Here is a 26,268-nt window from a genome sequence, read left to right on the forward strand (position 1 = left end):
CCAGCTCTTTACAATATACATTAATGATTTGGATGAGGGAATTGAGTGTAATATCTCCAAGTTTGCAGATGACACTAAGCTGGGTGGCGGAGTGAGCTGTGAGGGGGATGCTAAAAGGCTGCAGGGTGACTTGGATAGGTTAGGTAAGTGGGCAAAAGCAAGGCAGATGCAGTATAATGTGGATAAGTGTGAGGTTATCCACTTTGGGGGCAAAAACATGAAGGCAGAATATTATCTGAACGGCAGCAGATTAGGAAAAGGGGAGGTGCAATGAGACCTGGGTGTCATAGTTCATCAGTCATTGAAAGTTGGCATGTAGGTACAGCAGGTGGTGATGAGGGCAAATGGTATAGCGAGGGGATTAGAGTATAGGAACAGGGAGGTCTTACTACAGTTGCACAGTGCCTTAGTGAGGCCTCACCTGGAATATTGTGTTCAGTTTTGGTCTCCTAATCTGAGGAAGGACGTTCTTGCTATTGAGGGAGTACAGCGAAGGTTGACCAGACTGATTCCTGGGATGGCTGGACTGACATGTGAAGAGACTGGATCGACTGGGCCTGTATTCACTGGAGTTTAGAAGGATGAGAGGGGGTCTCAGAAACATCAAAAGTTCTGACGGGGCTGGACAGGTTAGATGCAGGAAGAATGTTCCCGATGTTGGGGGAAGTCCAGAACCAGGGGACATAGTCTAAGGATAAGGGGTAAGCCATTTAGGACGAGATGAGAAACTTCTTGACTCAGAGTTGTTAAACTGTGGAATTCCCTGCCACAGAGAGTTGTTGATGCCAGTTCATTGGATATATTCAAGAGGAAGTTAGATATGGCCCTTACGGCTAAAGGGATCAAGGGGTATGGAGAGAAAGCAGGAAAGGGGTACTGAGGTGAATGATCAGCCATGATCTTATTGAATGGTGGTGCAGGCTCGAAGGGCCGAATGGCCCACTCCTGCACCTATTTTCTATATTTCTATGATTGATTTTATAAGCAATCTGTGCACGTTAATATGTGGCCCGAACTCCTCTTACATCACTGAACACAGACCCAGAGCCACACACATTATTGCTGCCTTGATCATGGAATATCGTTGCCTTCATTCGAAAACGGACGCCCAGCCCAATTTTCCTTTATGTTGAAGGTGACCCGCTACCTTCTTCCGTGGTGTAACCATTCTAGGATTCTATGCTATACCGTCCTCATTACAACCCGCTTAAGTTGAAATCTTCACCATTGGGCTTTTACAACAATCTGAAAAGATAGGGATGAACAGAAAGGAGGTGGGGTGGCAGTATTGATTAAGGAGAATATTACAATGTTGGGGATAGAGGATGTCCTGGAGGGGTCCAGGACAGAATCTATTTGGTTAGTGTTAAGAAACAATAGAGGTGCCATTACATTACGAGGTGTAGTCTCCTTATCATCATCATAGGCAGTCCCTTGAAGTCAAGGATGACTTGCTTCCACACTCGAAATGAGTTCTGAGGTGACTAAAGAGTCCAATGCGGGACCTACAGGTGGGGCAAACGGTGGGTGAAGCAACAGTTGGGTGGGGTGCTTGGGTTGCCGCATGCTCCTTCCGTTGCCGACGCTTGGCATCTGCTGGCTCTCGGTGAAGAGACTCGAGGTGTTCAGTGCTTTCCTGAATGCTTTTCCTCCACTTTGGGCGGTCTTGAGCCAGGGATTCTGAGGTGTCGGTGGGGATGTTACATTTTATCAAGGAGGCTTTTAGGGTGTCCTTGAAACATTTCCACTGCCCACCTGGGGCTCGCTTGCCGTGTCGGAGCTCCATGTAGAGCGCTTGCTTTGGGAGTCTCGTGTCAGGCATGCGATGTGACCTGCCCAACGGAGCTGATCGAACTTATGGACAGTGCTTCGGTGCTGGGGATATTGGCCTGAGCGAGGACACTGACGTGCGCCTATCCTGCCAATGCATTTGCAGGATCTTGCGGAGGCAGTGTTGGTGGTACTTCTCCAGTGTTTTGAGGTGCCTGCTGTACATAGTCCATGTATCTGAGCCATATAGGAGGGCAGGTATCACCACTGCACTGTAGACCATGAGCTTGGTGCTGGGTTTGAGGTCCTGGTCTTCAAACACTTTCTTCCTCAGACGACCCAAGGCTGCACTGGCATTATGAAGGCGGTGTTGGACCTCGTCGTCGATGTCTGCCCTTGTTAACTGTAGGGTCCCGAGGTATGTAAAATGGTCCACATTGTCCAAGGCCTCTTCGTAGATTCCGATAACCGGAGGGCAGTGATGTGTGGCGGGGGCAGGTTGGTAGAGGACCTTTGTCTTGCAAATGTTTAGTGTCAGGCTCATGCTCTTGTACGCCTCGGTGAAGGTGTTGACGATGGCTTGGAGTTCGGCCTCCGAGTGTGCTCAGACGCAAGCGTCGTCTGCATACTGTAGTTCGATGACGGAGGATGGGACGACCTTGGATCTGGCCTGGAGGCGGCGGAGGTTGAACAGATTCCCATTTGTTCTGTAGTTTAGCTCCACTCCAGCGGGGAGCTTGCTGAGGGTGAGATGGAGCATTGCAGCAAGGGAGATCGAGAAGAGCGTTAGTGAGATGACACAGCCTTGCTTGACCCCGGTCGGAACGTGGATAGGGTCTGTGGTGGATCCGTTGGTCAGGATCACGGCTTGCATGTCATCATGGAGCAGGCGGAGGATGGTGACAAACTTTTGAGGGCAGCCGAATCTGAGGAGGACACTCCATAATCCCTCACGGTTGACAGTGTCGAAGGCTTTTGTGATGTTGAAGGCGGCCATGTACAGGGGTTGGTGCTGTTCCTTGCATTTCTCTTGTATCTGCCGCGCGGTGAAGATCATGTCCGTTGTATCCCTTAGTGGGCGGAATCCTCAGTGCGTCTCTGGGAGTTGTTCTTCAGCCACAGGGAGAAGGCGATTGAGGAGAATTCTTGCAATGACTTATCCGATGGTCGACAGCAGGGAGATTCCTCTGTAGTTACCACAGTCGGAGTGGTCACCTTTCTTGAAGATGGTCACGATTACATCATCTAAGATCTCCTCCTTCCAGATAAGAGAGATGAGGTCATGAATCCACACCAGTAGTGCTTCTCCGCCATGTTCGAGTGCTTCGGTGAGGATTCCATCTTCTCCTGATGCCTTGTTATTCTTCAGCTGATGGATGGCCTTTTCAACCTCATGCTGGGCTGGGGTTGTGCTGAGATGATGGCGGGTAGCATGCTGCGGGATGGAGTCAAGGACACTCACGTCGAAGGCAGAGTCTTGGTTAAGGAGATCCTTGAAGTGCTCCTCCCAGCGGGTCCTGACTGCCTCTGTCCTTGATGATCACCCCTCTGTTCTTGGCCAGCAGTATTCTCCTTATACCCCCGACCTGCTGGTGTTTCCTCGCAGGCCGGGGCGCCACGCTGGTTCCGGGGCTGCCGCTCCTCCAGCCGCAGGTCGGGGGTATGAGGAGGAGCCACTTCAAGATACAGAGCGAGCCATTCCAGGAGGGCGACGGCTTCAAGGAGGGTGACTGGATGACATCACCAAAACCCAAGTCGCCGATTGGAGCATGGGCAAGAACTTCAGCTGTGCCCAGGTGAATGATCGGGGCAGAGGTGCGGTGAATGATCGGGGCAGAGGTGCGGGGAATGACCGGGGCAGAGGTGCGGTGAATGACTGGGGCAGAGGTGCGGTGAATGACCGGGGCAGAGGTGCGGTGAATGACCGGGGCAGAGGTGCGGTGAATGACCGGGGCAGAGGTGTGGTGAATGACCGGGGCAGAGGTGCGGCGAATGATCGGGGCAGAGGTGCGGCGAATGACCGGGGCAGAGGTGAGGTGAATGATCGGGGCAGAGGTGCGGGGAATGATCGGGGCAGAGGTGCGGGGAATGATCGGGGCAGAGGTGCGGGGAATGATCGGGGCAGAGGTGCGGCGAATGATCGGGGCAGAGGTGTGGTGAATGACCGGGGCAGAGGTGAGGTGAATGACTGGGGCAGAGGTGCGGCGAATGATCGGGGCAGAGGTGAGGTGAATGATCGGGGCAGAGGTGTGGTGAATGACCGGGGCAGAGGTGAGGTGAATGACTGGGGCAGAGGTGCGGCGAATGATCGGGGCAGAGGTGAGGTGAATGATCGGGGCAGAGGTGTGGTGAATGACCGGGGCAGAGGTGAGGTGAATGACCGGGGCAGAGGTGTGGTGAATGATCGGGGCAGAGGTGCGGCGAATGATCGGGGCAGAGGTGCGGTGAATGACTGGGGCAGAGGTGAGGTGAATGACTGGGGCAGAGGTGCGGTGAATGACTGGGGCAGAGGTGTGGTGAATGATCGGGGCAGAGGTGTGGTGAATGATCGGGGCAGAGGTGCGGTGAATGATCGGGGCAGAGGTGTGGTGAATGATCGGGGCAGAGGTGTGGTGAATGATCGGGGCAGAGGTGCGGCGAATGATCGGGGCAGAGGTGCGGTGAATGATCGGGGCAGAGGTGTGGTGAATGACTGGGGCAGAGGTGTGGTGAATGACTGGGGCAGAGGTGTGGTGAATGATCGGGGCAGAGGTGTGGTGAATGATCGGGGCAGAGGTGTGGAGAATGATCGGGGCAGAGGTGCGGTGAATGACTGGGGCAGAGGTGCGGTGAATGACTGGGGCAGAGGTGTGGTGAATGATCGGGGCAGAGGTGCGGCGAATGATCGGGGCAGAAGAACAGAGAGAGGTCGGGGCAGGCGAACGTGATCGGGGCCGGCGAACGTGATCGGGGCCCAGGAGAGGCTCGAGTTCGGGGCGCAAAAGAGACGTGGGCTCAGGGACAGCACGGCCTGCCCACACTGTATGTGTTCGCACTAGGTCCGTGCAGCAGAGCTGGTCTCCAGTCACCTTGGTTAATCCTTGCCACTGGAACAAGACCAAGCTCTGTCAAGTTCATGTGGTGGCTGGTGTGCAACAGCCACCGCACATTAAAAAAATCCACGCACAGGCATCTTCCAGCCTTCAACATGTAGTTCACAACCTCGAGTTTCAGGTCCTCATCGAAACATCTGTGAACTCATCCTCTTTTTTTGTGTGGAAACAAGTCATCCTCGATACGAGGGAGCTCCTAAGAAGTGGTATATTCTATAATCCACCAACTGGTGGGAAGGATATAGAGGAGCAGATTTGCAGGTTATTTACAGAGAGATGCAAGAACTATAGAGTAGTGATAACATAGAAACATAGAAAATAGGTGCAGGAGTAGGCCATTTGGCCCTTCGAGCCTGCACCACCATTCAATAAGATCATGGCTGATCATTCCCTCAGTACCCCTTTCCTGCTTTCTCCCCATACCCCTTGATCCCTTTAGCCATAAGGGCCATATCTAACTCCCTCTTGAATATATCCAATGAACTGGCATCAACAACTCTCTGCGGCAGGGAATTCCACAGGTTCACAACTCTCTGAGTGAAGAAGTTTCTCCTCATCTTAGTCCTAAATGGCTTACCCCTTATCCTTAGACTGTGTCCCCTGGTTCTGGACTTCCCCAACATCGGGAACATTCTTCCCGCATCTAACCTGTCCAGTCCCGTCAGAATCTTATACGTTTCTATGAGATCCCCTCTCATCCTTCTAAACTCCAGTGAATAAAGGCCCAGTTGATCCAGTCTCTCCTCATATGTCAGTCCTGCCATCCTGGGAATCAGTCTGGTGAACCTTCGCTGCACTCCCTCAATAGCAAGAATGTCCTTCCTGAGATTAGGAGACCAAAACTGAACACAATATTCCAGGTGAGGCCTCACCAACACCCTGTACAACTGCAGTAAGACCTCCCTGCTCCTATACTCAAATCTCCTAGCTATGAAGGCCAATATACCATTTGCCTTCTTCACCGCCTGCTGTACCTGCATGCAAACTTTCAGTTACTGATGAACCATGACACCCAGGTCTCGTTGCATCTCCCCTTTTCCTAATCTGTCGCCATTCAGATAATAGTCTGCCTTCGTGTTTTTGCCCCCAAAATGGATAACCTCACATTTATCCACATTATACTGCATCTGCCATGCATTTGCCCACTCACCTAACCTGTCCAAGTCACCCTGCAGCCTATTAGCGTCCTCCTCACAGCTCACACCGCCACCCAGTTTAATGTCATCTGCAAACTTGGAGATATTACACTCAATTCCTTCATCTAAATCGTTAATGTATATTGTAAAGAGCTGGGGTCCCAGCACTGAGTGCTGCGGCACTCCACTAGTCACTGCCTGCCATTCTCTGCTTCCTGTCTGCCAACCAGTTCTCTATCCACGTCAGTACATTACCTCCCAATACCATGCGCTTTGATTTTGCACACCAATCTCTTGTGCGGGGCCTTGTCAAAAGCCTTTTGAAAGTCCAAATACACCACATCCACTGGTTCTCCCTTGTCCACTCTGCTAGTTACATTCTCAAAAAATTCCCTTGTTCATTTTACCACTTACATCCTCAAAAAATTCCAGAAGATTTGTCAAGCATGATTTCCCTTTCATAAATCCATGCTGACTTGGTCCGATCCTGTCACTGCTTTCCAAATGTGCTGCTATTTTATCCTTAATGATTGATTCCAATGTTTTCCCCACTACTAATATCAGGCTAACCGGTCTATAATTACCCGTTTTCTCTCTCCCTCCTTTTTTAAAAAGTGGTGTTACATTAGCTATCCACTAGTCCATAGGAACTGATCCAGAGTCGATGATCATTTTTCAACAATCTACCAATGCATCCATTATTTCTAGGGCCACTTCCTTAAGTACTCTGGGATTCAGACGATCAGGCCCCGGGGATTTATTGGCCTTTAATCCCATCAATTTCCCTAACACAATTTCCCGCCTAATAAGGATATCCTTCAGTTGCTCCTTCTCACTAGACCCACATTCGGAAGGTTATGTGTGTCTTCCTTTGTGAACGGGAGACTTCAACTATCCTAATACGGGCTGGGAGCATAATAGTGTAAAGGGCAGAGAGGAGGGGAAGAATTTCTGAAGTGTGTTCAGGAGAACTTTCTTGATCAGTGTGTTTCCGGTCCAACGAGGAAGGAGGCATTGCTGGATCTGGTCTGGGGAATGGGATGGATCAAGTGTCAGTAAGGGAATATTTAGGGAACAGTGATCACATTATCATAAGGTTTCAATTAGCTATGGATAAGGACAGGGAGCAATCTAGAGTAAAAATACTTGATTGGAGGAAGGCCAATTTCAGTGGCTTGGGAACAGATCTGACCCGGGTAAAGTGGAATCAAAGATTGGCAGGCACAACTGTAATCGAACAATGGGCTGCCTTTAAAGAGGAGCTGGTTCAGGTAGTCCCTCGAGGGGGAAGTGTAGGGCAACCAAAGCCAGAGGATGACGAAAGAGAGAGTAAGTTGAAGTAGAAGAAGAGGGCGTATGGCAGATGTCAAGTGAGAACCAGACTGAATATAGGAAGTTCAGAGGGAAGTGAAAAAGGAAATAAGAGGGGCAAAGAGAGAGGGAGAGAGAGAGAGAGAGAGAGAAAAAAAGAGAGAGAGAGAGAGAGAGAGAGAGAGAGAGAGAGAGAGAGAGAGAGAGAGAGAGAGAGACTGAGAATAGAATGGCAGCCAACATAAAAGGGAATCTAAATGTCTTCTATAGGCATATAAATATTAAATGGATGAAGGAGGGGTGGGCCGATTAGAGACCAATAAGGAGACCTGCGCATGGAGGTAGAGGGTACGGCTGAGGTACTCAATGAGTACTTTGTATCTGTCATCACCAAGGAAGAGGATGCTGCCATAGACAGAGTGAAGGAGGAGGTAGAGGAGATACTGGATGGGATAAGAATTGATAAAGAGGAGGTACTAGAAAGGTTAGCTGTACTTAAAGTAGATAAGTCACCAGGATCAGATAGGATACATCCTAGGATGCCGAGGGAAGAAAAAATGGGAATTGTGGAGGTACTGACCATAATCTTCCAATCCTCCTTAGATATTGGGCTAGGGGACTGGAGAATTGCAAATGTTTCACCCTTGTTCAAAAAGGTGTGTAAAGATAAACCCAGCAACTACAGGCCGGTCAGTTTAACGTCGGTGGTGGGGAATGATAATCAGGGACAACATTAACAGTCACTTGGACAAGTGGGGATTAATTAAGGAACGCCAGCATGGATTTGTTAAAAGCAAATCGTGTTTAACTAATTGATGGAGTTTTTTGATGAGGTAACAGAGAGGGTTGATGAGGGTAATGTGGTTGACGTGGTGTACTTGGATTTCCAAAAGGCGTTTGATAAAGTGCCACATAAATCGGCTTGCAGCAAAGTTGAAGCCCATGGAATAAAAGGGACAGTGGCAGCATGGATACGGGATTGTCTCAGTGACAGGAAACAGAGAGTAGTGGGGAACAGTTGTTTCTGGGACTGGAGGAAGGTATACAGTGGTGTTCCCCAGGGGTCGGTACTGGGACCACTGCTTTTCTTGAGATATATTAATGACCTGGATGTGGATGTACAATGAACAGTGAGGAGGCGAGTGACAGACTTCAGGAAGACACAGACAGGCTGGTGGAATGGGTGGACACAGGGCAGATGAAATTTAACACAGAAAAGTGCAAAGTGATACATTTTGGTAGGAAGAACAAGGAGAGACAATATAAAATAAAGGATGCAATTGTAAAGAGGGTGAATGAACAGAGAGACCTGGGGGTATGTGTGCATAAATCGTTGAAGGTGGCAGGGCAGCTGGAGAAAGTGGTTAAAAAAAACATACGGAATCCTGGGCTTCATAACTGGAGGCAGAGAGTACCAAAGTAAGGAAGTTCTGATGAACCTTTATAAAACACTTGTTCGGCATCAACTGGATGAGGGACTTCAGTGACGTGGATAGACTGGAGAAGCTGGGGTTGTTCTCCTTGGAGCAGAGAAGGTTGAGAGGAGATTTGATCGAGCTGTTCAAAATCATGAAGGGTCTGGACAGAGTAGAGAGAGAGAAACTGTTCCCATTGGTGGAAGGGTCGAGAACCAGAGGACACAGATTTAAGGTGATTGGCAGAAGAACCAAAGGCGACACGAGGAAAAACATTTTTTTCACGCAGCGAGTGGCTAGGATCTGGAATGCGCTGCCTGAGGGGTGGTGGAGGCAGACTCAATCATGGCCTTCAAATGGGAGTTGGATATGTACCTGAAGGAAAAAAAAATTGCACGGTTACAGTGAAAGGGCAGGGGACTGGGACTAGCTGAGGCGCTCCTGCAGAGAGCCGGCTCGACGGGCCGAATGGCCTCATTCTGCGCTGTAACCGTTCTATGAATGCAATTCATTGGCTGGGAAGCACTTTGGGACGCCCAGAGGATGTTAAAACCACACCATAAATGTAATTCCTTTATTTATAAACTAGTTGTTGAATACAATAATAGTTTTGAAGTAAAGGGCGATTCCATTTGTTTGTTCATGATTCACCACTTATCTTACTCTACTCAATTTGCACCCTTGTGTGTGTATTCTGGACAGGCATAATCACCTTTCAATGTTTAAAAAATGCTTATCTTCAGCAAATAGAGACTGTGCAGCATAATACTGTCTGCACCACTCCGTAAGGAAACTACCTGAAGCAGGCAAGCTGCTGCTGTAGAAGCAATGCCAAAACCAGCTGCCAACTCTCGTTAATAATACTGTTTTGGTCATGGAACATGATTTTAAGGCAATACATCCTGCTTGTATAACTCGACAGGCTCCTTACCTAGGATGACCAGAATGAAAAGCATAGTTGCCACTGCTGCAGTGCCATAAAACATGACGTTGATATGGTAAGTCAGTTGATCCAGATCATCCACATTTGGCACCAGTATGGGAGGAACTAGAAACCCTACTGCAACTCCCAGCTGTGGAGAGACAGGATGGAGGGACATGTTACTGACAGCAAACGCCAACAGTGTATATGTTACAAATACCTTACTTACCGGTGATCCACATACCAGTAATATTCTCGATCATTAGCAGGCTTTTTCACCTAGATCAACTTCTGCTTACCTGCTGTATAATGGTAAGGAAATACAGAGCTTAAAGGGTTACTATGAGGACAGGTTGCAGCAACACACCAAACGAACCAGTCGCTCCAGTCAGACCATGAAAACAGCCTATTTTACTCAACGAGCCCCTGTGGGTGTTTATCTAATCCCACCTGCCCGCACAGTTCTCATACCCCTCTATCTCCCTTTCCTTTAAACATCTATCCAATCTATTATTAAATATTTATGTAGTTTCTGCTTCAATCACAGAGATTTAGAACATAGGGTCAAAGAAACTTCTTCCCAGAGAGCCGAGACTGTGGACTTTGAATCCAGGGTTGAAAACATGCCAACATTCCCCCTCCACCATATTGGTTACCTCCTCAAAGAATTCGGTGATGTTTGTTAAGCACAATCTTCGAGAGATTTAGCAGTGTCATCTTTAAAATTCACACGCTCTCTCTCTCTCTCTAGAACCCGACAGTGTCAATTCTACGGCCTCCAGTTACCTCAGGATGCATCAGTGATTCAGTGATAAAAATCTTTACATTTGTGGGTATGAAAGTGATCAGAGCAGTCCATTAAGGCAGTCCCAGGATCAATGCTGGAAGTTTTCAGAGTTAGGTGTGCTCAGCTGGGATCGCTGGGGATGGTAGATCAGCTGTTGGTGTACACATGCTATGGGGGGGGGGGGGGGTAACCATCAGCTGTTGTTTCTGTTTCCAATGCTATCCAGTGACATCTGCTGGAAAATGCAGGTGTGTGGATGTTAAATGTGGACTCAGCGGTCGTACACCACACAAGCAGAAAGCCGCGCTCCACTCACAGTCTTAGGCTCACACATGAATGCCACTTGGGCAAGAATCTGGAGTGCTGCCAGTGCCCGTACAATTGTTTCTCAGATAAAATCAGAGCCTTCGGGAGGAGAGGAGAAAAAACACAGATGGTTGGGGAAAAAAAACCTGCTTCACAGAATTACCACCTTGTAATTGTCGATTATCATGTATTGCACACTTAATGTGGCGTGAATGTCAGGATCCCATGATTTTTAACCACCTGTAAACATTAATAGGGGTCACTGGGCTGGTCTGGTCACAGTTGGGTTAGCAAAGTACTCCACAGATATAAAAACAGTGGATCAGTAACCACAGAGTCGGACTTGGATCAGAGTTGACATTCGCATGTGGAGAATATTTTTTTAATTAGTTCACGGGATGTGGGGGCCACTGGCAAGGCCAGCATTGATTGTCCGTCCCTACGTGCCCCAGAGAAGGCGTTCCATGATGTGGTGGAAATGAATGATAATGGACCATACTGCAAGTGTCCAGCATGTCTGTCAGCACCTGAAAGAAAAGGCTGAAGCTCTGACAGGATGGACCCACAATGTTAGCTTGGGCTAGAGTTTCTCTAACCTATTTTTCTGGCACCCTCACCCGAGATGCGCCGTTTTTATCCGCCTCCAAGCACGATGAAAAAAGACGTCGGTATGCTGGCCGCTTCCCAGCCTCTCTCGTCGTGGTGCAGCGTGGCCCAATGGATTGGGGGCGGAGCCGGGTCCCAGTGCTGAAAAGTGCCGGGACCTCTGCACATGTGCGCTAGAGTCTGCGCGCATGTGCAGTAGCTCCTGATAGCTCGAATTGTGAGTGTGTGCTGCAGGCTGTGTGGGAGGGGCCCGAAGCACGCCGTCCCTAGCCCTGGCCGAACGGGCTCCCTCATCGGCGGCCCGCTGCCTTCCCTCAGGTAGGACTTCTAGTTTTTTATTTGTTATTTACTGATTGATTTTGGTGCAGGATTCCTTCTATTTTTTTACTTGTTATTTATTGATTACTTATTACTTTGGTCTTGGTGCTTTAGGGGCAGGGTTCCTTCTATTTTGTGTGTTAATTAATTGCTTATTACTTTTTGTGCTGTGTTTGGTGCTTGGTGTTGCTTTAAATGTAGTTACTTGCGCCGATTCCTTAACTGTAAGTAAGGTCTTTCTGTGCGGACAGAAGTGGACACATACGCTGCCCTAAGTTAGTTTAGCACAACTTTTTTCTGGCCAAATTGGCATAAATGGTGTAAGAGGCTGGGAATGCCCCCTTTTGAAAAAAAAAACTGACCTAACAAAATACCTAACTAACCCACTTACACTGGCACAAATTAAATGGCCATATTTGCAACTAAAAATATACACCAGAAACATCAACTTACACCAAAAAAAAAACAGTGCAACTCCTGGGGAAATTTGGGCCCATTGATCCCAACTTGCTGCAGATTTCCAGTATTTTCAGTTTTGCTTTCAGTACTTCCCCCTTTTCTCCACTAAGGATCCATACATATTGCGCTTAAAACAGGGGGAGAGGGAAGCAGATAGGAACAAAATGAAAAATTAAAAGATCAAGAAAAAAAGAATAAAATTGCAGCAATAACCATAATAAAAATAATGGAGCTATTCGAGTAGAAGCAGCGAGACCAATGGTAATTGGCAAAAGGTAATGGTTGATGGGTGTTTTTGTGACTGGAAGGATGTTTCCAGTGGGGTTCCGCAGGGCTCAGTACTGGGTTCCTTGCTTTTTGTGGTATACATCAATGATCTAGATTTGAATATAGGGGGTATGATTAAGAAGTTTGCAGATGATACTAAAATCGGCTGTGTGGTGGTTGATGAAGAAGAAAGCTGTAGACTGCAGGAAGATATCAATGTACCGGTCAGGTGGGCAGAGCAGTGGTAAATGGAATTCAATCCGTAGAAGTGTGAGTTAATGCATTTGGGAAGGTCTAACAAGGAAAGGGAATACACATTAAATGGTAGGGCACTGAGAAATGTAGAGGAACTGAGAGTCCTTGGAGTACAGGAACACCACTGTATACCTTCCTCCAGTCCGAAAAACAACCGTTCCCCACTACTCTCTGTTTCCTGTCACTGAGACAATCCCGTATCCATGCTGCCACTGTCCCTTTTATTCCACGGGCCTCAACTTTGCTGCAAGCCGATTATGTGGCACTTTGTCGAATGCCTTTTGGAAATCCATGTACACCACATCAACCGCATTATCCTCATCAACCCTCCCTGTTACCTCATCAAAAAACTCCATCAATTGGTTAAACACGATTTGCTTTTAACAAATCCGTGCTGGCTTCCCTTAATTAATCCACACTTGTACAAGTGACTGATAATTTTGTCCCGGATTATCGATTCTAAATACTTCCGCAATACAGAGGTTAAGCAGACTGGCCTGTAGTTGCTGGGTTCAACCTTTTTTGAACAAGGGTGTAACATTTGCAATTCTCCAGTCCTCTGGCACCACTCCCATATCTAAGGAGGATTATGGCCAGTACCTCTGCGATTTACACCATTACTTCCCTCAGCATCCGAGAATGCATCCCATCCGCTTCCTGGTGACTTATCGACTAAGTACAGCCAGCCATTCTAGTACCTCCACTTACAAGAAACATAGAAATTAGGTGCAGGAGTAGGCCATTCAGCCCTTCGAGCCTGCACCGCCATTCAATAAGATCATGGCTGATCATTCAACCTCAGTACCCCTTTCCTGCTTTCTCTCCATACTCCTTGATCCCTTTGGTCGTAAGGGCCATATCTAACTCCCTTTTGAATATATCTAACGAACTGGCCTCAACAACTCTCTGCGGCAGAGAATTCCACAGGTTAATCACTCTCTGGGTGAAGAAGTTTCTCCTCATCTTGGTCCTAAATGGCTTACCCCTTATCCTTAGACTGTGACCCCTGGTTCCGGAACTCCCCAGCAACGGGAACATTCTTCCTGCCTCTAACCTGTCCAATCCCATCAGAATTTTTAATGTTTCTATGAGATCCCCTCTCATTCTTCTGAACTCCAGTGAATACAAGCCCAGCTGATCCAGTCTCTCCTCATATGTCAGTCCTACAATCTCGGGAATCAATCTGGTGAACCTTCGCTGTACTCCCTCAATAGCAAGAATGTCCTTCCTCAGATTAGGAGACCAAATCTGAACACAATATTCCAGGTGAGGCCTCACCAAGGCCCTGTACAACTGCAGTAAGACCTCCCTGCTCTTATACTCAATTGCTCTAGCTATGAAGGCCAACATGCCATTTGCCTTCTTCACCGTCTGCATGCCAAACTTCAATGGCTGATGTACCATGACACCCAGGTCTCGTTGCACCTCCCCTTTTCCTAATCTGTCACTATTCACATATTCTGTTTTCCTGTTTTTGCCACCAAAGTGGATAACCTCACATTTATCCACATTATACTGCATCTGCCATGCATTTGCCCACTCACCTAACCTGTCCAAGTCACCCTGCAGCCTTTTAGCGTCCTCCTCACAGCTCACACGCCACCCAGCTTAGTGTCATCTGCAAACTTGGAGATATTACATTCAATTCCTTCATCTAAATCATTGATGTATATTGTAAATAGCTGGGGTCCCAGCACTGAACCCTGTGGCACCCCACTAGTCACTGCCTGCCATTCTGAAAAGGACCCGTTTATCCTGACTTTCTGCTTCCTGTCTGCCAACCAGTTCTCTATCCACGTCAATACATTACCCCCAATATCATGTGCTTTAATTTTGCACACTAAGCTCTTGTAAGGGACCTTGTCAAAAGACTTTTGAAAGTCCAAATACACCACATCCACTACTTCTCCCTTGTCCACTCTATTAGTTACATCCTCAAAAATTCTAGAAGATTTGTCAAGCATGATTTCCCTTTCATAAATCCGTGCTGACTTGTACTGATCCTGTCACTGTTTTCCAAATGCGCTTCTATTTCATCTTTAATAATTGATTTCAACATTTTCCCCACTACTGATGTCAGGCTAACCGGTCTATAATTCGCCATTTTCTCTCTCCCTCCTTTTTTCAAAAGTGGCGTTACATTAGCTACCCTCCAGTCCATAGGGACAGATCCAGAGTCGAAAGACTGTTGGAAAACGATCACCAATGTATCCACTATTTCTAGGGCCACTTCCTTAAGTACTCTGGGATGCAGACTATCAGGCCCTGGGGATTTATCGGCCTTCAATCCCATCAATTTCCAAAACACAATTTCCTGACTAATAAGGATTTCCTTCAGTTCCTCCTTTTCGCTAGACCCTCGGTCCCTTAGTATTTCCGGAAGGTTATTTGTGTCTTCCTTAGTGAAGATAGAACCAAAGTATTTGTTCAATTGGTCTGTCATTTCTTTGTTCCCCATTATAAATTCACCTGATTCTGTCTGCAAAGGACCTACGTTGGTCTTCACTAATCCTTTTCTCTTCACATATGTATAGAGGCTTTTGCAGTCAGTTTTTATGTTCCCTGCAAGCTTCCTCTCATACTTTATTTTCCCCCTCCTAATTAAACCCTTGGTCTTTCTCTGCTGAATTCTAAATTTCTCCTAGTCCTCAGGTTTGCTGCTTTTTCTGGCCAATTTATATGCCTCGTCCTTGGATTTAACACTATCCCAAATTTCTCTTGTTAGCCACGGTTAAGCTACCTTCCCTGTTTTGTTTTTACTCCAGAGATGTACAATTGTTGAAGTTGCTCAATGTAATCTGTAAATGTCTGCCATTGCCTATCCACTGTCAACCCTTTAAGTATCATTTGCCAGTCTATCCTAGCCAATTCACGTCTCATACTATCGAAGTTACCTTTCCTGAAGTTCAGGACCCGAGTCTCTGAATTAACAGTCACTCTCTATCTTAGTAAAGAATTCTACCATGTTATGGTCACTCTTCCTCAGGGGGCTTCGCACAACAAGATTGCTAATTAGTCCTCTCTCATTACAGTCTAGGATGGCCAGCTCTCTAGTTGGTTCCTCGACATATTGGTCTAGAAAATCATCCCTAATACACTCCAGGAAATCCTCCTCCACCGCATTGCTACCAACTTGGTTAACCCAATCTATATGTAGATTAAAGTCGCCCATGATAACTGCTGTACCTTTATTGCACGCATCCCTAATTTCTTGTTTGATGCCATCCCCAACCGCACTACTACTGTTTGGTGGTCTGTACAACTTTTATCCCAACCAGTATCTCAACTACCTCCTCTTTCACTATGACTTTGGTAGCATCCTCTTCCTTGGTGAAGACAGATACAAAGTACTTATTTAGTACCTCAGCCGTACCCTCTGCCTCCATGCGTAGGTCTCCTTATTGGTCCCTAATCGGCCCCACCTCTCCTCTTACTACCCGTTTATTATTTAAATACCCATAGAAGACTTTTGGATTCCCTTTTATGTTGGCTGCCATTCTATTCTCAGTCTCTCTCTCTCTCTGCCCCTTGTTCCTTTTTTACCTCCCCACTGAACTTTCTATATTCAGCCTGGTTCTCACTTGTATTCTCAACCTACATCTGCCATACGCCCCTTTCTTCTGCTTCATCTCACTCTCTATCCCTTTCATCATCCAGGGAGCTCTGACTTTAGTTGCCCTACCTTTCCCAACTCATGGGAATATACCCCAACTGGACCTGAGCCAGCTCCTCTTTAAAGGCAGCCCATTGTTCGATTACAGTTCTGCCTGACAATCTTTGATTGCAATTTACCCGGGTCAGATCCGTTCTCAACCCACTGAAATTGGCCTTCCTGCAATAAAATATTGGTACTCGAGTTTGCTCCCTGTCCTTTTCCATAGCTAATATAAACCTTCTGATACTATGATCACTGTTGCCTAAATAGTTAGGAAAGACATTAGCTTGGATGATGTGGAATCTATATGGGTAGAGCTGCAGAACACTAAAGGGCAAAAAACGTTAGTGGGAGTTGTGTACAGACCTCCAAACAGTGGTAGTGATGTTGGGGAGGGCATCAAACAGGAAATTAGGAGTGCATGCAATAAAGGTGCAGCAGTTATAATGGGTGACTTTAATATGCACATAGATTGGGCTAACCAAACTGGAAGCAATACGGTGGAGGAGGATTTCCTGGAGTGCATAAGGGATGGTTTTCTAGACCAATATGTCGAGGAACCAACTAGGGGGAGGCCATCTTAGACTGGGTGTTGTGTAATGAGAGAGGATTAATTAACAATCTCATTGTGCGAGGCCCCTTGGGGAAGAGTGACCATAATATGGTGGAATTCTGCATTAGGATGGAGAATGAAACAGTTAATTCAGAGACCATGGTCCAGAACTTAAAGAAGGGTAACTTTGAAGGTATGAGGCGTGAATTGGCTAAGATAGATTGGCGAATGATACTTAAGGGGTTGACTGTGGATGGGCAATGGCAGACATTTAGAGATCGCATGGATGAATTACAACAATTGTACATTCCTGTCTGGCGTAAAAATAAAAAAGGGAAGGTGGCTCAACCGTGGCTATCTAGGGAAATCAGGGATAGTATTAAAGCCAAGGAAGTGGCATACAAATTGGCCAGAAATAGCAACGAACCTGGGGACTGGGAGAAATTTAGAACTCAGCAGAGGAGGACAAAGAGTTTGATTAGGGCAGGGAAAATGGAGTACGAGAAGAAGCTTGCAGGGAACATTAAGGCGGATTGCAAAAGTTTCTATAGGTATGTAAAGAGAAAAAGGTTAGTAAAGACAAACGTAGGTCCCCTGCAGTCAGAATCAGGGGAAGTCATAACGGGGAACAAAGAAATGGCAGACCAATTGAACAAGTACTTTGGTTCAGTATTCACTAAGGAGGACACAAACAACCTTCCGGATATAAAAGGGATCAGAGGGTCTAGTAAGGAGGAGGAACTGAGGGAAATCTTTATTAGTCGGGAAATTGTGTTGGGAAAATTGATGGGATTGAAGGCTGATAAATCCCCAGGGCCTGATGGACTGCATCCCAGAGTACTTAAGGAGGTGGCCTTGGAAATAGCGGATGCATTGACAGTCATTTTCCAACATTCCATTGACTCTGGATCAGTTCCTATCGAGTGGAGGGTAGCCAATGTAACCCCACTTTTTAAAAAAGGAGGGAGAGAGAAAGCAGGGAATTATAGACCGGTCAGCCTGACCTCAGTAGTGGGTAAAATGATGGAATCAATTATTAAGGATGTCATAGCAGCGCATTTGGAAAATGGTGACATGATAGGTCCAAGTCAGCATGGATTTGTGAAAGGGAGCTCATGCTTGACAAATCTTCTGGAATTTTTTGAGGATGTTTCCAGTAAAGTGGACAAAGGAGAACCAGTTGATGTGGTATATTGGGACTTTCAGAAGGCTTTCGACAAGTTCCCACACAAGAGATTAATGTGCAAAGTTAAAGCACATGGGATTGGGGGTAGTGTGCTGACATGGATTGAGAACTGGTTGTCAGACAGGAAGCAAAGAGTAGGAGTAAATGGATACTTTTCAGAATGGCAGGCAGTGACTAGTGGGGTACAGCAAGGTTCTGTGCTGGGGCCCCAGCTGTTTACACTGTACATTAATGATTTAGACGAGGGGATTAAATGTAGTATCTCCAAATTTGCGGATGACACTAAGTTGGGTGGCAGTGTGAGCTGCGAGGAGGATGCTATGAGGCTGCAGAGTGACTTGGATAGGTTAGGTGAGTGGGCAAATGCGTGGCAGATGAAGTATAATGTGGATAAATGTGAGGTTATCCACTTTGGTGGTAAAAACAGAGAGACAGACTATTATCTGAATGGTGACAGATTAGGAAGGGGGAAGGTGCAGCGAGACTTGGGTGTCATGGTACATCAGTCATTGAAGGTTGGCATGCAGGTACAGCAGGCGGTTAAGAAAGCAAATGGCATGTTGGCCTTCATGGCGAGGGGATTTGAGTACAGGGGCAGGGAGGTGTTGCTACAGTTGTATAGGGCCTTGGTGAGGCCACACCTGGAGTATTGTGTACAGTTTTGGTCTCCTAACCTGAGGAAGGACATTCTTGCTATTGAGGGAGTGCAGCGAAGATTCACTAAACTGATTCCCGGGATGGTGGGACTGACCTATCAAGAAAGACTGGATCAACTGGGCTTGTATTCACTGGAGTTCAGAAGAATGAGAGGGGACCTCATAGAAACGTTTAAAATTCTGACGGGTTTGGACAGGTTGGATGCAGGAAGAATGTTCCCAATGTTGGGGAAGTCCAGAACCAGGGGTCACAGTCTAAGGATAAGGGGTAAACCATTTAGGACCGAGATGAGGAGAAACTTCTTCACCCAGAGAGTGGTGAACCTGTGGAATTCTCTACCACAGAAAGTAGTTGAGGCCAATTCACTAAATATATTCAAAAGGGAGTTAGATGAAGTCCTTACGACTCGGGGGATCAAGGGGTATGGCGAGAAAGCAGGAAGGGGGTACTGAAGTTTCATGTTCAGCCATGAACTCATTGAATGGCGGTGCAGGCTAGAAGGGCTGAATGGCCTGCTCCTGCACCTATTTTCTATGTTTCTATGTAAATGTTCATCTTGCTCCACCCCATTCCCCAGACCAGATCCAGAAATGCCTCCTTTCTTGTTGGGCCGGAAACGTACTGATCAAGAAAATTCTCCTGAACACACTTCAGAAATTCTTCCCCCTCTCTTTCCTTTACACTATTATGCTCCCAGTCTATATTAAGATAATTGAAGTCTCCCATTATCATTACATAGTTCTTGCACCGCTCTGTAATTTCCCTACTAATCTGCTCTATATCTTGCCCATTAGTCGGTGGCCTATAGAATGCACCCAGTAGTGTAATGGCCCCTCTATTGTTTCTCAACTCTAACCAAATGGATTCTGTCCTTGACCTCTCCAGGACATCCTCTCTCTCAGCATGGTAACATTCTCCTTAATCAATACTGCCACCCCACATCCTTTCTTATTGTAATGTATTTGCCTCATGGGTTCTTTGCTTAAGAATTCATACACATCGCTATTAAGAACTAGTTGGTTTATTAGCAAAAGGTTTAACAATCACACTCCACATTATCAGTTCATCCACCAGGCTCACAATCACCTGCCTCATTGTGGATCCCCGAACCCAACTGGCCGGGGTTTTATCGAGTCTTGTGAACATCACATTACTGGCTCAGCCACTTCCAGCTCAACAAACCTGTGAGTATACTTTCAGGTGCGTACATTACACTTGTCTTTCCTGAACACCTTGTACCCAGGAATATTTAGTGCCCAATTCCGACCTTTTTTGCGCCAGGTCTCCTTAACACATCAACATCATATTCCCACATGTCTATTTGTGCCTGCAGCTCACCGACCTTATTTACCATACTTTGTGAATTCACAGATGCACTGTGAACCTATCCTACACCATATTGTATTTTCTCTTATGTATTTCTTACTCTAGCGCTATCCGTCTCTCCCCATCCTTTGTGCACCTTGTTTCTTTCTAATGTTACATCCTGGCACCCATCCTCCTGCCAAATTAGTTTAAGCCCTCCTCAACATCACTAGCAACCCACCCCCCGCCCCCCCACCCCTAACCGCGAGGATATTGGTCCCGGCTCTGTTGAGGTGCAACCCTAACCCTAACCCTAACCCTACAGATCCCACCTCACCCAGAACCGGTCCTAATGTCCCAAGAATCTAAAGCCCTCCCTCCTGCACCATCTCTCCAGCCACGCATTCATCTGCTCTATCCTCCTATTTCTGTACTCACTCGCTCGTGGCACCGGAAGTAATCCAAAGATTACTACCTTTGAGGTCCTGCTTTGTTAATCTCTTTCCTAGCTCCCTAAACTCTGCCTGCAGGACCTCATCCCTTTTTCTACCAAATCACAGATAGATAGATTTTTAACCAATAAGGGAATTAAGGGTTATGGGGAGCGGGCGGGTAAGTGGAGCTGAGTCCACGGCCAGATCAGCCATGATCTTGTTGAATGGCGGAGCAGGCTCGAGGGGCTAGATGGCCTACTCCTGTTCCTAATTCTTATGTTCTTATGTATGTCGATGATACCAACATTGCTATCTCGACCAATTCCATAAAAATAGACCAACTGGTCATTCATCATTAAAGCCAGTGGTGAAAGAAAGATCTGAGTATTTTAGTGCATCAATCTCCAAAGGGTCATCACCAATGTTGTAATACTATAGCTAATGTTAATATGGTGCTAGAGTGTGATTACTGGGCAATTCAGTATAAAACAAAGCATAACATTTGGTCCTTGTACAAGACCTTAAGTTGGGCCCCAGTTAGAATATCGTGTCCAGTTTTGGTCTTTTCATATGGTAGGTAAGAGAGGCGTTGGAATGTCTGATGGTCACAAGATTAATTCCACTTTAAAGCATTTTAGTTACCCAGAAAGGCTCAAAGTGCGCTCTCCATACTTTAGAGAGCTAGACTTGTGGGTGATTTGATAAGAGGTTTAAGATAATGAATGAACTACATTGTGTTTGTGTAGACTAGTTTGGTTAGGGAGCACCAGGGTCATAATCTCAAGTGATGGAAACGATGTTGGGAAGTTTTCCCACAGAATCGTGGAGGGTGCCTGTTCGTGCAGCAAGTGCTGAATTGCTTCAAGCGAGAGCTGAACCGGTTTGTGGCTCGGACCAGAGCTAGGTATTTTGTATAGTTAATCAGGGCCAGAGTGGTCTTTGGAACTACTCTCAATCACCTGAGGGGGAGGAGAGGACATTTCCTCCCCAATTGGCCTGGCTTTTTAAGCCTCTCCCATGTCTCCGGGATGGGGAGTATCTGTCTGTATTGTGGCATGCAAGGCTGCATGGGCCAATAAGTTTTTACCTGTCTGTCATTTTGGCATTTGTGGAATGTTACTGTGTGCAAATTGCTGCCTTTGTGCATACATAACAGCAGCAACTGCATTTATTGGATGTGAAGTATTTTGGGATGTTTCAAGGTGCTATATAAATACACGTTCTATATTTTGTTATAAAAAGCCTTCTGCGAGTCAGTGGCTTCAGAAGCGGACAATATTCTGTGGGGAGAGAGGGGTGTGTTGGTGATGTTATAAACTAATGTTAATTTGGAGGACAACTTTGGAGACTGAATCTAATTCGCCTTTACTGGAATGAACTCAAGTACCGAAAGATCAAATAAAAACACACAACCAAGAATGTACCCATCACCTGTCAGGTGAATATTTGAGCTACCTGGAGCTATATGAAACAGTGCAGCTGTGTTTCAGGAACAGACACCCCTGTCCCCAACTCAAGAGCCCTTACAAATAAACGCAACGCCCAATTTTCTACATCTAAGTTTTTCTCAAACTTTTCAATCTTTGTAAGTTGAATTTTTAACAGAAAGGCAGATTTTTAAAAATAAATTGGGACAGTATATTACAGATGGAAAAAGAGAACCTTATCCACAGTGCTTATCAAGAGTAGCAGTAAAACCATGCCAGAAAACGAGCACGCTACAAACACACAGGGCGTCACCAGGATGTTGCAACACTATAATGCTAGGCACTTCCCAATGTCATGACCTGGAGTCCACACTACTAAACGCACATTAGTGAACCAGATGGGTTTTTACCACAATCAGGTAGTTTCATGGGGGCCGAACTTGGTGAAAGCTAAGTTCCATCCAAGTGCTGCCCAAAGGACCAGAGATCCTGACGGTACTTTGGGCGGGAGTTTCGTTAAAAAGTCCTGGAAAGACTGCTCGGTGCCAAAAAGCGACTTACACCCTGAATCTGGGTGGCAGCGGGCAGGAGCTCCCAATCTCGGCGGCAAATGCAATCCTCGGTAAAATATTGCCCAGGATTGAGTCGGGCCCAGGGAGGGGGGGGGGGAGAGAAACACATAAAAATACAAATGTACACAAAAGAAAACACTGGAAAACCTTCAGGGGACACCATCCACCTGAGACGCTGTCTTCATACTTACCGTTGGGGTTAGACTTGCCTCCATGCAGCGGACTCCCGCCTGGAGCAAACTGGCAGCTCAGCGGGCGGGAGGACACTTACGCTCGTTGCACGCCAGCGGATGGTCCCCAGCGGTCTTCCCTCCTCGCCGGCGGGAGACCTCCACCAAACTCACTCGGAGGGTAGACTGCCCAGGAAGCAGGCGGTGAGGCCAACAAGTTCAGGGCCATGGTCACTATTGCTGATACTAGCATTTTATTCCAGATTTATTAACCAAAGTTAAATTCCCCAGCTGCCATGGTGGGATTTGAACTCATGTCTCAGATCATTAATCCAGGTTGCTGGATTACTGGTCCAGTAACATAACCACTATGCTACAGTGCCTGCTGTTACATAAGAACATAAGAATTAGGAACAGGAGTAGGCCATCTAGCCCCTCGAGCCTGCTCCGCCATTCAACAAGATCATGGCTGATCTGGCCGTGGACTCAGCTCCACTTACCCGCCCACTCCCCGTAACCCTTAATTCCCGTATTGGTTAAAAATCTATCTATCTGTGACTTGAATACATTCAATGAGCTAGCCTCAACTGCTTCCTTGGGCAGAGAATTCCACAGATTCACAACCCTCTGGGAGAAGAAATTCCTTCTCAACTCGGTTTTAAATTGGCTCCCCCGTATTTTGAGGCTGTGCCCCCTAGTTCTAGTCTCCCCGACCAGTGGAAACAACCTCTCTGCCTCTATCTTGTCTATCCCTTTCATTATTTTAAATGTTTCTATAAGATCACCCCTCATCCTTCTGAACTCCAACAAGTAAAGACCCAGTCTACTCAATCTATCATCATAAGGTAACCCCCTCATCTCCGGAATCAGCCTAGTGAATCGTCTCTGTACCCTCTCCAAAGCCAGTATATCCTTCCTTAAGTAAGGTGACCAAAACTGCACGCAGTACTCCAGGTGCGGCCTCACCAATACCCTGTACAGTTGCAGCAGAACCTCCCTGCTTTTGTACTCCATCCCTCTCGCAATGAAGGCCAACATTCCATTCGCCTTCCTGATTACCTGCTGCACCTGAAAACTAACTTTTTGGGATTCATACACAAGGACCCCCAGGTCCCTCTGCACCGCAGCATGTTGTAATTTCTCCCCATTCAAATAATATTCCCTTTTACTGTTTTTTTTCCCCCAAGGTGGATGACCTCACATTTTCTGGCATTGTATTCCATCTGCCAAACCTTAGCCCATTCGCTTAACCTGTCTAAATCTCTTTGCAGCCTCTGTGTCCTCTACACAACCCGCTTTCCCACGAATCTTTGTGTCATCTGCAAATTTTGTTACACTACACTCTGTCCCCTCTTCCAGGTCATCTATGTACATTGTAAACAGTTGTGGTCCCAGCACCGATCCCTGTGGCACACCACTAACCACCGATTTCCAACCCGAAAAGGACCCATTTATCCCGACTCTTTGCTTTCTGTTAGCCAGCCAATTCTCTATCCATGCTAATACATTTCCTCTGACTCCGCGTACCTTTATCTTCTGCAGTAACCTTTTGTGTGGCACCTTATCGAATGCCTTTTGGAAATCTAAATACACTACATCCATCGGTACACCTCTATCCACCATGCTCGTTATATCCTCAAAGAATTCCAGTAAATAGGGCAGCGAAGGGAGTCATTTCTGAAGTATGGTGAGGAGACTTTTCTTGATCAGCATGCTTCCTGCCCTTGAATGGCGGAGCAGGCTCGAGGGGCTAGATGGCCTGGCCTATTCCTGTTCCTAATTCTTATGTTCTTATGTACTTATGCCCAATGAGGAAGGAGGCATTGCTGAATTTAGTCCCGGGGAATGAAGTGGGTCGCGGAGAATTTTCCTCATCTCCTCTCGAATTCTTCGACCAATTACTTTAAATCTATGCCCCTTGATTGTTGACCCTTTGCTCAGGGAAACAAGTCCTTCCTGTCCTTCCTATCCACTCTAGCCAGGCCCCTCATAATTTTATACACCTCAATTAAATCTCCCCTCAGCCTCCTCTGTTCCAAAGAAAACAACCCCAGCCTATCCAATCTTTTCTCATAGCTAGACTTTTCCAGTCCAGGCAACATCCTCGTAAATCTCCTCTGCACCCTCTCCAGTGCAATCACATCTTTCCTGTAATGTGGTGACCAGAACTGCACGCAGTACTCCAGCTGTGGCCACCTCGTGTTGTATACAGTTCAAGCGTAACCTCCCTGTTCTTGTATTCTAAGCCTCGGCTAATAAAGGAAAGCATTCCGTATGCCTTTTTAACCACCTTATCCACCTGGCCTGCTACCTTCAGGGTTCTGTGGACCTGCACTCCAAGGTCCCTTTGTTCCTCTACACTTCTCAGTGTCCTACCATTTAATGTGTATACCCTTGCCTTGTTGCCCCTCCCCAAATGCATTACCTCACACTTCTCTGGATTGAATTCCATTTGCCACTTTCTTGCTCAACTGACCAGTTCATCGATATCTTCCTGCAATCTAGAGTTTTCCTCCTCACTGTCAACCACACGGCCAATTTTTGTATCATCTGCAAACTGCTTTATCATGCCCCCTACATTTAAGTCTAAATCATTACTATATACTACAAAAAGCAAGGGACTGAGTACTGAGCCCTGCGGAACCCCACTGGAAACATCTTTCCAGTCACAAAAACACCCAGCGACCATTACCCTTTGATTCCTGCCACTGAGCCAATTTTGGATCCAATTTGCCATTCTCCCTTGAATCCCATGAGCTTTTACTTTTTGATCAGCCTGCCATGTGGGACCTTATCAATAGATTACAACAACTACAACTTGTATTTATATGGTGCCTTTAACATAGTGAAACGTCCCAAGGCGCTTTCACAGGAGTATTACGAGATAAAAATTTGACATAAAGCCGCACAAGTGACCAAAAGCTTGGTCAAAGAGTTATGTTTTAAGGAGCGCCTTGAAGGAGGAAAGAGAGCTATAGGCGGTGAGGTTTAGGCAGGGAGTTCGAGCTTGGGGCCCAGGCAACAGAAGGCACGGCTGCCAATGGTTAAGCAATTACAATCAGGGATAGAAACATAGAAAATAGGTGCAGGAGTCGGCCATTCGGCCCTTCGAGCCTGCACCACCATTCGATAAGATCATGGCTGATCATTCACCTCAGTACCCCTTTCCTGCTTTCTCTTCATACCCCTTGATCCCTTTGGCCATAACGGCCATATCTAACTCCCTCTTGAATATAGAAACATAGAAAATAGGTGCAGGAGTAGGCCATTCGGCCCTTCTAGCCTGCACATCCATTCAATGAGTTCATGGCTGAACATGCAACTTCAGTACCCCATTCCTGCTTTCTCACCATACCCCTTGATTCCCCTAGTAGTAAGGACTATATCCAATGAACTGGCCTCAACAACTCTCTGCGGTAGGTTAACAACTAACAACTCTCTGAGGTTAACAACTCTCTGAGTGAAGAAGTTTCTCCTCATTTCAGTCCTAAATGGCATACCCCTTATCCTTAGACTGTGTCCCCTGGTTCTGGACTTCCGCAACATCGTGAACATTCTTCCTGCATTTAACATGTCCAGTCCCGTCAGAATTTTATATGTTTCTATGAGATTCCCTCTCATCCTTCTGAACTCCAGTGAATACAGGCCAAGTCGATCCAGTCTCT

General features: G+C 46.6%; 1 protein-coding gene across 3 annotated transcripts in view; it reads right to left on the reverse strand.

The window, feature by feature from the left end:
- The window catches only part of flvcr2a (FLVCR choline and putative heme transporter 2a), a 275,876-nt gene that overhangs the window by 209,194 nt on the left and 40,414 nt on the right, over positions 1-26,268 (reverse strand). For all 3 annotated transcript variants that reach the window (XM_070870918.1, XM_070870919.1, XM_070870917.1), the window contains exon 2: positions 9,656-9,797. In XM_070870918.1, the coding sequence (XP_070727019.1) occupies positions 9,656-9,797 (142 nt within the window). The remainder of the gene's footprint in view (positions 1-9,655; positions 9,798-26,268) is intronic.

The sequence above is a fragment of the Pristiophorus japonicus genome, unplaced genomic scaffold (genome assembly GCF_044704955.1).
Source record: "Pristiophorus japonicus isolate sPriJap1 unplaced genomic scaffold, sPriJap1.hap1 HAP1_SCAFFOLD_193, whole genome shotgun sequence".
NCBI classification, from domain to species: domain Eukaryota; kingdom Metazoa; phylum Chordata; class Chondrichthyes; family Pristiophoridae; genus Pristiophorus; species Pristiophorus japonicus.